The sequence below is a fragment of the Phyllobates terribilis genome, unplaced genomic scaffold, assembly GCF_046119375.1.
Source record: "Phyllobates terribilis strain yellow unplaced genomic scaffold, ASM4611937v1 Scaffold_9__5_contigs__length_417890890, whole genome shotgun sequence".
NCBI classification, from domain to species: Eukaryota; Metazoa; Chordata; class Amphibia; order Anura; family Dendrobatidae; genus Phyllobates; species Phyllobates terribilis.
In genome coordinates, this window is record NW_027362769.1 from 170,419,739 (window position 1) to 170,436,706 (window position 16,968).

At 47.1% G+C, this 16,968-nt stretch overlaps 1 protein-coding gene across 3 annotated transcripts in view; it reads left to right on the forward strand.

Annotated features, from left to right (window-relative positions):
• SPEG (striated muscle enriched protein kinase) overlaps positions 1-16,522 on the forward strand; it is a 347,211-nt gene extending 330,689 nt beyond the window's left edge. For all 3 annotated transcript variants that reach the window (XM_073647347.1, XM_073647348.1, XM_073647349.1), the window contains one exon: positions 14,637-16,522. In XM_073647347.1, the coding sequence (XP_073503448.1) occupies positions 14,637-14,850 (214 nt within the window). In that variant the 3' untranslated portion in view covers positions 14,851-16,522. The remainder of the gene's footprint in view (positions 1-14,636) is intronic.
• The last annotated feature ends 446 nt before the right edge of the window (positions 16,523-16,968 follow it).

Consider the following 16,968-nt stretch of genomic DNA (forward strand, 5'->3'; position numbering starts at 1 on the left):
GACAGATCCTCTATATACTACACCACACAGGAGAGCTGACACATCCTCTATATACTACACCACACAGGAGAGCTGACACATCCTCTATATACTACACCACACAGGAGAGCTGACAGATCCTCTATATACTACACCACACAGGAGAGCTGACAGATCCTCTATATACTACACCACACAGGAGAGCTGACACATCCTCTATATACTACACCACACAGGAGAGCTGACACATCCTCTATATACTACACCACACAGGAGAGCTGACAGATCCTCTATATACTACACCACACAGGAGAGCTGACACATCCTCTATATACTACACCACACAGGAGAGGTGACACATCCTCTATATACTACACCACACAGGAGAGGTGACACATCCTCTATATACTACACCACACAGGAGAGCTGACAGATCCTCTATATACTACACCACACAGGAGAGCCGACAGATCCTCTATATACTACACCACACAGGAGAGCCGACACATCCTCTATATACTACACCACACAGGAGAGCTGACACATCCTCTATATACTACACCACACAGGAGAGCCGACACATCCTCTATATACTACACCACACAGGAGAGCTGACACATCCTCTATATACTACACCACACAGGAGAGCTGACACATCCTGTATATACTACACCACACGGGAGAGCTGACAGATCCTCTATATACTACACCACACAGGAGAGCTGACAGATCCTCTATATACTACACCACACAGGAGAGCTGACACATCCTCTATATACTACACCACAAAGGAGAGCTGACAGATCCTCTATATACTACACCACACAGGAGAGGTGACACATCCTCTATATACTACACCACACAGGAGAGCCGACACATCCTCTATATACTACACCGCACAGGAGAGCCGACAGATCCTCTATATACTACACCGCACAGAAGAGCCGACACATCCTCTATATACTTCACCACACAGGAGAGCCGACACATCCTCTATATACTACACCACACAGGAGAGCTGACACATCCTCTATATACTACACCACACAGGAGAGCCGACACATCCTCTATATACTACACCACACAGGAGAGCCGACACATCCTCTATATACTACACCACACAGGAGAGCTGACAGATCCTCTATATACTACACCACACAGGAGAGCCGACAGATCCTCTATATACTACACCACACAGGAGAGCCGACACATCCTCTATATACTACACCGCACAGGAGAGCCGACACATCCTCTATATACTACACCGCACAGGAGAGCCGACAGATCCTCTATATACTACACCGCACAGGAGAGCCGACACATCCTCTATATACTACACCACACAGGAGAGCTGACAGATCCTCTATATACTACACCACACAGGAGAGCTGACAGATCCTCTATATACTACACCACACAGGAGAGCTGACAGATCCTCTATACACTACACCACACAGGAGAGCTGACACATTCTCTGTATACTACACCACACAGGAGAGCTGACACATCCTCTATATACTACACCACACAGGAGAGCTGACACATCCTCTATATACTACACCACACAAGAGAGCTGACAGATCCTCTATATAGTACACCACACAGGAGAGCCGACACATCCTCTATATACTACACCACACAGGAGAGCTGACAGATCCTCTATATACTACACCACACAGGAGAGCTGACAGATCCTCTATATACTACACCACACAGGAGAGCTGACAGATCCTCTATATACTACACCACACAGGAGAGCTGACACATCCTCTATATACTACACCGCACAGGAGAGCCGACACATCCTCTATATACTACACCGCACAGGAGAGCCGACACATCCTCTATATACTACACCACACAGGAGAGCTGACAGATCCTCTATATACTACACCACACAGGAGAGCTGACACATCCTCTATATACTACACCACACAGGAGAGCTGACAGATCCTCTATATACTACACCACACAGGAGAGCTGACAGATCCTCTATATACTACACCACACAGGAGAGCTGACAGATCCTCTGTATACTACACCACACGGGAGAGCTGACAGATCCTCTATATACTACACCACACTGGAGAGCTGACAGATCCTCTATATACTACACCACACAGGAGAGCTGACACATCCTCTATATACTACACCACACAGGAGAGCTGACACATCCTCTATATACTACACCACACAGGAGAGCTGACAGATCCTCTGTATACTACACCACACGGGAGAGCTGACAGATCCTCTATATACTACACCACACGGGAGAGCTGACAGATCCTCTATATACTACACCACACGGGAGAGCTGACAGATCCTCTATATACTACACCACACGGGAGAGCTGACAGATCCTCTATATACTACACCACACAGGAGAGCTGACACATCCTCTATATACTACACCACACGGGAGAGCTGACAGATCCTCTATATACTACACCACACAGGAGAGCTGACAGATCCTCTATATACTACACCACACAGGAGAGCCGACACATCCTCTATATACTACACCACACAGGAGAGCCGACACATCCTCTATATACTACACCACACAGGAGAGCTGACACATCCTCTATATACTGCACCACACAGGAGAGCTGACAGATCCTCTATATACTACACCACACAGGAGAGCTGACAGATCCTCTATATACTACACCACACAGGAGAGCTGACAGATCCTCTATATACTACACCACACAGGAGAGCCGACACATCCTCTATATACTACACCACACAGGAGAGCTGACACATCCTCTATATACTACACCACACAGGAGAGCCGACACATCCTCTATATACTACACCACACAGGAGAGCTGACACATCCTCTATATACTGCACCACACAGGAGAGCTGACAGATCCTCTATATACTACACCACACAGGAGAGCTGACAGATCCTCTATATACTACACCAAACAGGAGAGCCGACACATCCTCTATATACTACACCACACAGGAGAGCTGACAGATCCTCTATATACTACACCACACAGGAGAGCCGACACATCCTCTATATACTACACCACACAGGAGAGCTGACAGATCCTCTATATACTACACCACACAGGAGAGCTGACAGATCCTCTATATACTACACCACACAGGAGAGCTGACAGATCCTCTATATACTACACCACACAGGAGAGCTGACAGATCCTCTATATACTACACCAAACAGGAGAGCCGACACATCCTCTATATACTACACCACACAGGAGAGCCGACACATCCTCTATATACTACACCACACAGGAGAGCTGACACATCCTCTATATACTACACCACACAGGAGAGCCGACAGATCCTCTATATACTACACCACACAGGAGAGCCGACACATCCTCTATATACTACACCACACAGGAGAGCTGACACATCCTCTATATACTGCACCACACGGGAGAGCTGACAGATCCTCTATATACTACACCACACAGGAGAGCTGACAGATCCTCTATATACTACACCACACAGGAGAGCTGACAGATCCTCTATATACTACACCACACAGGAGAGCCGACACATCCTCTATATACTACACCACACAGGAGAGCTGACACATCCTCTATATACTACACCACACAGGAGAGCTGACAGATCCTCTATATACTACACCACACAGGAGAGCCGACACATCCTCTATATACTACACCACACAGGAGAGCCGACACATCCTCTATATACTACACCACACAGGAGAGCTGACACATCCTCTATATACTGCACCACACAGGAGAGCTGACAGATCCTCTATATACTACACCACACAGGAGAGCTGACAGATCCTCTATATACTACACCACACAGGAGAGCTGACACATCCTCTATATACTGCACCACACAGGAGAGCTGACAGATCCTCTATATACTACACCACACAGGAGAGCTGACACATTCTCTATATACTACACCACACAGGAGAGCTGACACATCCTCTATATACTACACCACACAGGAGAGCTGACAGATCCTCTATATACTACACCACACAGGAGAGCTGACACATCCTCTATATACTACACCACACAGGAGAGCTGACAGATCCTCTATATACTACACCACACAGGAGAGCTGACACATCCTCTATATACTACACCACACAGGAGAGCTGACACATCCTCTATATACTACACCACAAAGGAGAGCTGACAGATCCTCTATATACTACACCACACAGGAGAGGTGACACATCCTCTATATACTACACCACAAAGGAGAGCTGACAGATCCTCTATATACTACACCACACGGGAGAGGTGACACATCCTCTATATACTACACCACATAGGAGAGCCAACACATCCTCTATATACTACACCGCACAGGAGAGCCGACAGATCCTCTATATACTACACCGCACAGGAGAGCCGACACATCCTCTATATACTTCACCACACAGGAGAGCTGACACATCCTCTATATACTACACCACACAGGAGAGCTGACACATCCTCTATATACTACACCACACAGGAGAGCCGACACATCCTCTATATACTACACCACACAGGAGAGCCGACACATCCTCTATATACTACACCACACAGGAGAGCCGACACATCCTCTATATACTACACCACACAGGAGAGCTGACACATCCTCTATATACAACACCACACAGGAGAGCTGACACATCCTCTATGTACTACACCGCACAGGAGAGCCGACAGATCCTCTATATACTACACCGCACAGGAGAGCCGACACATCCTCTATATACTACACCACACAGGAGAGCTGACAGATCCTCTATATACTACACCACACAGGAGAGCTGACAGATCCTCTATATACTACACCACACAGGAGAGCTGACAGATCCTCTATATACTACACCACACAGGAGAGCTGACACATCCTCTATATACTACACCACACAGGAGAGCTGACACATCCTCTATATACTACACCACACAGGAGAGCTGACAGATCCTCTATATAGTACACCACACAGGAGAGCCGACACATCATCTATATACTACACCACACAGGAGAGCTGACAGATCCTCTATATACTACACCACACAGGAGAGCTGACACATCCTCTATATACTACACCACACAGGAGAGCTGACAGATCCTCTATATACTACACCGCACAGGAGAGCCGACACATCCTCTATATACTACACCGCACAGGAGAGCCGACAGATCCTCTATATACTACACCGCACAGGAGAGCCGACACATCCTCTATATACTACACCACACAGGAGAGCTGACAGATCCTCTATATACTACACCACACAGGAGAGCTGACACATCCTCTATATACTACACCACACAGGAGAGCTGACAGATCCTCTATATACTACACCACACAGGAGAGCTGACAGATCCTCTATATACTACACCACACAGGAGAGCTGACACATTCTCTATATACTACACCACACAGGAGAGCTGACAGATCCTCTATATACTACACCACACAGGAGAGCTGACACATCCTCTATATACTACACCACACAGGAGAGCTGACAGATCCTCTATATACTACACCACACAGGAGAGCTGACACATCCTCTATATACTACACCACACAGGAGAGCCGACACATCCTCTATATACTACACCGCACAGGAGAGCCGACAGATCCTCTATATACTACACCGCACAGGAGAGCTGACAGATCCTCTATATACTACACCACACAGGAGAGCTGACAGATCCTCTATATACTACACCACACAGGAGAGCTGACAGATCCTCTATATACTACACCACACAGGGGAGCTGACAGATCCTCTATATAGTACACCACACTGGAGAGCTGACAGATCCTCTATATACTACACCACACAGGAGAGCTGACACATCCTCTATATACTACACCACACAGGAGAGCTGACACATCCTCTATATACTACACCACACAGGAGAGCTGACAGATCCTCTGTATACTACACCACACGGGAGAGCTGACAGATCCTCTATATACTACACCACACGGGAGAGCTGACAGATCCTCTATATACTACACCACACGGGAGAGCTGACAGATCCTCTATATACTACACCACACGGGAGAGCTGACAGATCCTCTATATACTACACCACACAGGAGAGCTGACACATCCTCTATATACTACACCACACGGGAGAGCTGACAGATCCTCTATATACTACACCACACAGGAGAGCTGACAGATCCTCTATATACTACACCACACAGGAGAGCTGACAGATCCTCTATATACTACACCACACAGGAGAGCCGACACATCCTCTATATACTACACCACACAGGAGAGCTGACACATCCTCTATATACTACACCTCACAGGAGAGCCGACACATCCTCTATATACTACACCACACAGGAGAGCCGACAGATCCTCTATATACTACACCACACAGGAGAGCTGACAGATCCTCTATATACTACACCAAACAGGAGAGCTGACACATCCTCTATATACTACACCACACAGGAGAGCCGACAGATCCTCTATATACTACACCACACAGGAGAGCCGACACATCCTCTATATACTACACCACACAGGAGAGCTGACACATCCTCTATATACTGCACCACACGGGAGAGCTGACAGATCCTCTATATACTGCACCACACAGGAGAGCTGACAGATCCTCTATATACTACACCACACAGGAGAGCTGACAGATCCTCTATATACTACACCACACAGGAGAGCCGACACATCCTCTATATACTACACCACACAGGAGAGCTGACACATCCTCTATATACTACACCACACAGGAGAGCCGACACATCCTCTATATACTACACCACACAGGAGAGCTGACACATCCTCTATATACTACACCACACAGGAGAGCTGACAGATCCTCTATATACTACACCACACAGGAGAACTGACAGATCCTCTATATACTACACCACACAGGAGAGCTGACAGATCCTCTATATACTACACCAAACAGGAGAGCTGACACATCCTCTATATACTACACCACACAGGAGAGCCGACAGATCCTCTATATACTACACCACACAGGAGAGCCGACACATCCTCTATATACTACACCACACAGGAGAGCCGACAGATCCTCTATATACTACACCACACAGGAGAGCCGACACATCCTCTATATACTACACCACACAGGAGAGCTGACAGATCCTCTATATAGTACACCACACAGGAGAGCCGACACATCCTCTATATACTACACCACACAGGAGAGCTGACACATCCTCTATATACTGCACCACACAGGAGAGCTGACAGATCCTCTATATACTACACCACACAGGAGAGCTGACAGATCCTCTATATACTACACCACACAGGAGAGCTGACACATCCTCTATATACTGCACCACACAGGAGAGCTGACAGATCCTCTATATACTACACCACACAGGAGAGCTGACAGATCCTCTATATACTACACCACACAGGAGAGCTGACACATCCTCTATATACTACACCACACAGGAGAGCTGACAGATCCTCTATATACTACACCACACAGGAGAGCTGACACATCCTCTATATACTACACCACACAGGAGAGCTGACACATCCTCTATATACTACACCACACAGGAGAGCCGACATATCCTCTATATACTACACCACACAGGAGAGCTGACACATCCTCTATATACTACACCACACAGGAGAGCCGACACATCCTCTATATACTACACCACACAGGAGAGCTGACACATCCTCTATATACTACACCACACAGGAGAGCCGACGCATCCTCTATATACTACACCACACGGGAGAGCTGACAGATCCTCTATATACTACACCACACGGGAGAGCTGACAGATCCTCTATATACTACACCACACGGGAGAGCTGACACATCCTCTATATACTACACCACACGGGAGAGCTGACAGATCCTCTATATACTACACCACACAGGAGAGCTGACAGATCCTCTATATACTACACCACACAGGAGAGCTGACAGATCCTCTATATACTACACCACACAGGAGAGCCGACACATCCTCTATATACTACACCACACAGGAGAGCTGACACATCCTCTATATACTACACCACACAGGAGAGCTGACAGATCCTCTGTATACTACACCACACGGGAGAGCTGACACATCCTCTATATACTACACCACACAGGAGAGCTGACAGATCCTCTGTATACTACACCACACGGGAGAGCTGACAGATCCTCTATATACTACACCACACTGGAGAGCTGACAGATCCTCTATATACTACACCACACAGGAGAGCTGACACATCCTCTATATACTACACCACACAGGAAAGCTGACACATCCTCTATATACTACACCACACAGGAGAGCTGACAGATCCTCTGTATACTACACCACACGGGAGAGCTGACAGATCCTCTATATACTACACCACACGGGAGAGCTGACAGATCCTCTATATACTACACCACACGGGAGAGCTGACAGATCCTCTATATACTACACCACACGGGAGAGCTGACAGATCCTCTATATACTACACCACACGGGAGAGCTGACAGATCCTCTATATACTACACCACACAGGAGAGCTGACACATCCTCTATATACTACACCACACGGGAGAGCTGACAGATCCTCTATATACTACACCACACAGGAGAGCTGACACATCCTCTATATACTACACCACACAGGAGAGCTGACACATCCTCTATATACTACACCACACAGGAGAGCTGACACATCCTCTATATACTACACCACACAGGAGAGCCGACACATCCTCTATATACTACACCACACAGGAGAGCTGACACATCCTCTATATACTACACCACACAGGAGAGCCGACACATCCTCTATATACTACACCACACAGGAGAGCCGACACATCCTCTATATACTGCACCACACAGGAGAGCTGACAGATCCTCTATATACTACACCACACAGGAGAGCTGACAGATCCTCTATATACTACACCACACAGGAGAGCTGACACATCCTCTATATACTGCACCACACAGGAGAGCTGACAGATCCTCTATATACTACACCACACAGGAGAGCTGACACATTCTCTATATACTACACCACACAGGAGAGCTGACAGATCCTCTATATACTACACCACACAGGAGAGCTGACAGATCCTCTATATACTACACCACACAGGAGAGCTGACACATCCTCTATATACTACACCACACAGGAGAGCTGACACATCCTCTATATACTACACCACACAGGAGAGCTGACACATCCTCTATATACTACACCACACAGGAGAGCTGACACATCCTCTATATACTACACCACACAGGAGAGCTGACACATCCTCTATATACTACACCACACAGGAGAGCTGACAGATCCTCTATATACTACACCACACAGGAGAGCTGACAGATCCTCTATATACTACACCACACAGGAGAGCTGACAGATCCTCTATATACTACACCACACAGGAGAGCTGACACATCCTCTATATACTACACCACACAGGAGAGCTGACACATCCTCTATATACTACACCACACAGGAGAGCTGACACATCCTCTATATACTACACCACACAGGAGAGGTGACACATCCTCTATATACTACACCACAAAGGAGAGCTGACAGATCCTCTATATACTACACCACACAGGAGAGGTGACACATCCTCTATATACTACACCAAACAGGAGAGCTGACACATCCTCTATATACTACACCACACAGGAGAGCCGACAGATCCTCTATATACTACACCACACAGGAGAGCCGACACATCCTCTATATACTACACCACACAGGAGAGCCGACACATCCTCTATATACTACACCACACAGGAGAGCTGACAGATCCTCTATATACTGCACCACACAGGAGAGCTGACAGATCCTCTATATACTACACCACACAGGAGAGCTGACAGATCCTCTATATACTACACCACACAGGAGAGCTGACACATCCTCTATATACTGCACCACACAGGAGAGCTGACAGATCCTCTATATACTACACCACACAGGAGAGCTGACAGATCCTCTATATACTACACCACACAGGAGAGCTGACACATCCTCTATATACTACACCACACAGGAGAGCTGACAGATCCTCTATATACTACACCACACAGGAGAGCTGACACATCCTCTATATACTGCACCACACAGGAGAGCTGACAGATCCTCTATATACTACACCACACAGGAGAGCTGACAGATCCTCTATATACTACACCACACAGGAGAGCTGACAGATCCTCTATATACTACACCACACAGGAGAGCTGACACATTCTCTATATACTACACCACACAGGAGAGCTGACAGATCCTCTATATACTACACCACACAGGAGAGCTGACAGATCCTCTATATACTACACCACACAGGAGAGCTGACACATCCTCTATATACTACACCACACAGGAGAGCTGACACATCCTCTATATACTACACCACACAGGAGAGCTGACACATCCTCTATATACTACACCACACAGGAGAGCTGACAGATCCTCTATATACTACACCACACAGGAGAGCTGACAGATCCTCTATATACTACACCACACAGGAGAGCTGACACATCCTCTATATACTACACCACACAGGAGAGCTGACACATCCTCTATATACTACACCACACAGGAGAGCTGACAGATCCTCTATATACTACACCACACAGGAGAGCTGACAGATCCTCTATACACTACACCACACAGGAGAGCCGACAGATCCTCTATATACTACACCACACAGGAGAGCCGACACATCCTCTATATACTACACCACACAGGAGAGCCGACACATCCTCTATATACTACACCACACAGGAGAGCCGACAGATCCTCTATATACTACACCACACAGGAGAGCCGACACATCCTCTATATACTACACCACACAGGAGAGCCGACACATCCTCTATATACTGCACCACACGGGAGAGCTGACAGATCCTCTATATACTACACCACACAGGAGAGCTGACAGATCCTCTATATACTACACCACACAGGAGAGCTGACAGATCCTCTATATACTACACCACACAGGAGAGCTGACAGATCCTCTATATACTGCACCACACGGGAGAGCTGACACATCCTCTATATACTGCACCACACAGGAGAGCTGACAGATCCTCTATATACTACACCACACAGGAGAGCTGACAGATCCTCTATATACTGCACCACACGGGAGAGCTGACAGATCCTCTATATACTACACCACACAGGAGAGCTGACAGATCCTCTATATACTACACCACACAGGAGAGCTGACACATCCTCTATACACTACACCACACAGGAGAGCTGACAGATCCTCTATATACTACACCACACAGGAGAGCTGACAGATCCTCTATATACTACACCACACAGGAGAGCTGACACATCCTCTATATACTACACCACACAGGAGAGCTGACACATCCTCTATATACTACACCACACAGGAGAGCTGACAGATCCTCTATATACTACACCACACAGGAGAGCTGACACATCCTCTATATACTACACCACACAGGAGAGCTGACACATCCTCTATATACTACACCACACAGGAGAGCCGACACATCCTCTATATACTACACCACACAGGAGAGCTGACAGATCCTCTATATACTACACCACACAGGAGAGCTGACAGATCCTCTATATACTACACCACACAGGGGATCTGACAGATCCTCTATATACTACACCACACAGGAGAGCTGACACATCCTCTATATACTACACCACACAGGAGAGCCGACACATCCTCTATATACTACACCGCACAGGAGAGCCGACAGATCCTCTATATACTACACCACACAGGAGAGCTGACACATCCTCTATATACTACACCACACAGGAGAGCCGACACATCCTCTATATACTACACCGCACAGGAGAGCCGACAGATCCTCTATATACTACACCACACAGGAGAGCTGACAGATCCTCTATATACTACACCACACAGGAGAGCTGACAGATCCTCTATATACTACACCACACAGGGGATCTGACAGATCCTCTATATAGTACACCACACTGGAGAGCTGACAGATCCTTTATATACTACACCACACAGGAGAGCTGACACATCCTCTATATACTACACCACACAGGAGAGCTGACACATCCTCTATATACTACACCACACAGGAGAGCTGACAGATCCTCTATATACTACACCACACAGGAGAGCCGACAGACCCTCTATATACTACACCACACAGGAGAGCTGACAGATCCTCTATATACTACACCACACAGGAGAGCTGACAGATCCTCTATATACTACACCACACAGGAGAGCTGACACATCCTCTATATACTACACCACACAGGAGAGCTGACAGATCCTCTATATACTACACCACACAGGAGAGCTGACAGACCCTCTATATACTACACCACACAGGAGAGCTGACAAATCCTCTATATACTACACCACACAGGAGAGCTGACACATCCTCTATATACTACACCACACAGGAGAGCTGACAGATCCTCTATATACTACACCACACAGGAGAGCTGACACATCCTCTATATACTACACCACACAGGAGAGCTGACAGATCCTCTATATACTACACCACACGGGAGAGCTGACAGACCCTCTATATACTACAACACACAGGAGAGCTGACAAATCCTCTATATACTACACCGCACAGGAGAGCCGACAGATCCTCTATATACTACACCACACAGGAGAGCTGACAGATCCTCTATATACTACACCACACAGGAGTGCTGACACATCCTCTATATACTACACCACACAGGAGAGCTGACAGATGCTCTATATACTACACCACACAGGAGAGCTGACACATCCTCTATATACTACACCACACAGGACACATCCTCTATATACTACACCACACAGGAGAGCTGACAGATCCTCTATATACTACACCACACAGGAGAGCTGACACATCCTCTATATACTACACCACACAGGAGAGCCGACAGATCCTCTATATACTACACCACACAGGAGTGCTGACACATCCTCTATATACTACACCACACAGGAGAGCCGACACGTCCTCTATATACTACACCACACAGGAGAGCTGACAGATCCTCTATATACTACACCACACAGGAGAGCTGACAGATCCTCTATACACTACACCACACAGGACACATCCTCTATATACTACACCACACAGGAGAGCTGACAGATCCTCTATATACTACACCACACAGGAGAGCTGACACATCCTCTATATACTACACCACACAGGAGAGCTGACACATCCTCTATATACTACACCACACAGGAGAGCTGACACATCCTCTATATACTACACCACACAGGAGAGCTGACAGATCCTCTATATACTACACCACACAGGAGAGCTGACACATCCTCTATATACTACACCACACAGGAGAGCTGACAGATCCTCTATATACTACACCACACAGGAGAGCTGACAGATCCTCTATATACTACACCACACAGGAGAGCTGACAGATCCTCTATATACTACACCACACAGGAGAGCTGACAGATCCTCTATATACTACACCACACAGGAGAGCTGACAGATCCTCTATATACTACACCACACAGGAGAGCTGACAGATCCTCTATATACTACACCACACAGGAGAGCTTACAGATCCTCTATATACTACACCACACAGGAGAGCTGACACATCCTCTATATACTACACCACACAGGAGAGCTGACACATCCTCTATATACTACACCACACAGGAGAGCCGACAGATCCTCTATATACTACACCACACAGGAGAGCTGACAGATCCTCTATATACTACACCACACAGGAGAGGTGACACATCCTCTATATACTACACCACACAGGAGAGCTGACAAATCCTCTATATACTACACCACACAGGAGAGCTGACACATCCTCTATATACTACACCACACAGGAGAGCCGACACATCCTCTGTATACTACACCACACAGGAGAGCTGACACATCCTCTATATACTACACCACACAGGAGAGCTGACAGATCCTCTATATACTACACCACACAGGAGAGCCGACACATCCTCTATATACTACACCACACAGGAGAGCTGACACATCCTCTATATACTACACCACACAGGAGAGCTGACACATCCTCTATATACTACACCACACAGGAGAGCCGACACATCCTCTGTATACTACACCACACAGGAGAGCTGACACATCCTCTATATACTACACCACACAGGAGAGCTGACACATCCTCTATATACTACACCACACAGGAGAGCTGACAGATCCTCTATATACTACACCACACAGGAGAGCCGACACATCCTCTATATACTACACCACACAGGAGAGCTGACAGATCCTCTATATACTACACCACACAGGAGAGCTGACAGATCCTCGATACACTACACCACACAGGAGAGTTGACAGATCCTCTATATAATACAACACACAGGAGAGCTGACAGATCCTCTATATACTACACCACACAGGAGAGCTGACACATACTCTATATACTACACCACACAGGAGAGCTGACAGACCCTCTATATACTACACCACACAGGAGAGCTGACACATCCTCTATATACTACACCACACAGGAGAGCTGACAGATCCTCTATATACTACACCACACAGGAGAGCTAACAGATCCTCTATATACTACACCGCACAGGAGAGCTGACAGATCCTTCTTCACCCCTTGATCTTTTTACAGGAGCCGTCCCAACTTACAAGAATGTTTCTCCAACGCTTGGCTCCAGGACGCTTATTTAATGAAGCTCCGACGACAAACTCTTACATTTACCACCAACCGCCTCAAGGAGTTCCTGGTGGAGCAGCAGAGAAGACGCTCGGACTCTGCCACCAAGCACAAAGTCCTGCTCCGCTCCTACCATGGTGCCCAGCCCACAGCTCCAGTCACCCAGTGACCACGGAGGAAGGACTTTCACAGTAAATAAGGTGGCCACGGAGCCAGAGGTGTAATCCACTGGACGATGTGGGGCGCCAGCAGTCCCCGGGAGGCAGGAGCAGTCAGAGACTTGTCACAAACAGTAAATATCCTGAGTGTTTATAGAGAGGACCCCACACAACTTTGGGGGTCCTGGAGCGCTGCTGGTCAACATACCTCAATAACAGAAGTGGAACAGTTCAGTGAGACTGGGGGGGCAGACGAGCACAGAAGTGGGGGTGCATGATGCATGTGACAGACACCCCACTTCCACAGGGTCGTCACCAGCTCCGTCTTCCGCTCTGGACCTCAGTTCAGTGAGACCTTTGGCACCAACGTTCTGCTGGAATCTCACCTGGATCGTCTTCGTTTACGCAGATCTTCCCAGGATCTCCTGGTTGAATCAAGTGGTCTTAACAATTCAGATGGGGCAGTAATTAATTCTATTGTTTCTTTTTTTTTTTTTTTAAATTAATTTATTGAGATGAGGGTAACCAGAGATTTTTATTTAAAGGGGCGGTGTAGGTATTTATTAATCACATAGCCATAGCAATATTTGTTTACAAACGGTGTTTTTAAATACCCATAGGAAGGCGCTAAGGAAACCCGATGGTGAAGCCGAATGGAGGGCGATTCGGGAGGAATTACTGGTTTTATAAGAATGAATTGTTAAATTCGGGGGGCTTTATACAGGTATGAGACAGAGAGAACTAAACAGAATGGACAACACTGGACATTGCCTGGGTCAGTATCAGGTCATTTTGGGATAATTACACCCAATAAATATTGGAAATTCGATCTTTTTTATACCTGAGCCCCTAATATGACCTTTACATTTTCTAGTGTCCAGTTTGGAAATCTGGGACTGGGGCCGTGCTGGGTTATTCCTGTGCCCCAGGGGCCTGATCTTTTCTTTTTGCCCTGCTGGGGTGGAAAACTGAGTGTCATGGATTTAGCCACCAGTTGCGGGATATACAAGGCACAGCAAAGGCTTTGCAGATGGAGACTTCATATATTTGCATTTGTGGCTGGAGTTCTCCTTTAAGCGATGCTGCTGTATTTTTTTTTTAACTCATTAATGCCTGAAGTTTCAGATATTTCTGTACCCAGCATGCATTGCTCTCCACGTGACATCTGGGAGCTTTATTTTCCACCATTTTGTTCAGTTCTCTCTATTGTAAATTGTCGAAATACCAAACCACCGTGGAGGCAAAGAATGAATGTCTGCAGCGCTGACAGCGCGGGGTTACACGCACATGGATGACACACGTATGTTGTGCGTTCTGCTGGAGGGAGATGTGAACTCCGTGCCACGGGAGGACCGACTGTTAACCGTCACAGACAATCAGGTGGACAGCGAGAGGTTCCGACAGAAGGACATTTGGTTCCGCTGATCCAGGAGAGGGTGGATGGGCTCCTCCGATGGGGGGTGGCGGCTTGTACATTTGTGGCGGGCGGGTGCGTGGTCGTGCCCCTTCCTTTCTCCTCCACCCAAGCTGCTCCTGAGCTTCTTGTTTATTCACTCACATCTGAAGATGGTTCCTTATATTTAATAGACTTTGTGTTGCTTTCCTGAGTTTCTAATGTTCCTCCCATTTTTTTTTCTGTGTGGAGAAGTTGAGAAGATAAAATAAACTTACGGAGGCACGGGACCCCGCGTGTGATCTGTACCGGTGGACGCGTGCCGTATTCTGTCTCATCCTTTACTGCATGGGCAAATTTAGGGAAATTGGAGGCTTAGGATAAGGCATTGGTAGCTGATCTCTGGGGGGCCACTTTAGGCACTGACGATTACTGGCCAGGGAAAACGGTGTCGGCTCTTTAATGTTTCTACTTCTGCATGATGGCCGTGCTGGATATCACAATGGTTCCTATCCACTTCAACAAGGCAATGCCACAGTACCCCGCATTGCTGCAGTACCCCATATTGCCGCAGTACCCCATATTACTGCAGTACCCCGCATTGCTGCAGTACCCCATATTACTGCAGTACCCCATATTACTACAGTACCCCATATTACTGCAGTACCCCGCATTGCCGCAGTACCCCATATTACTGCAGTACCCCATATTACTGTAGTACCCCGCATTGCTGCAG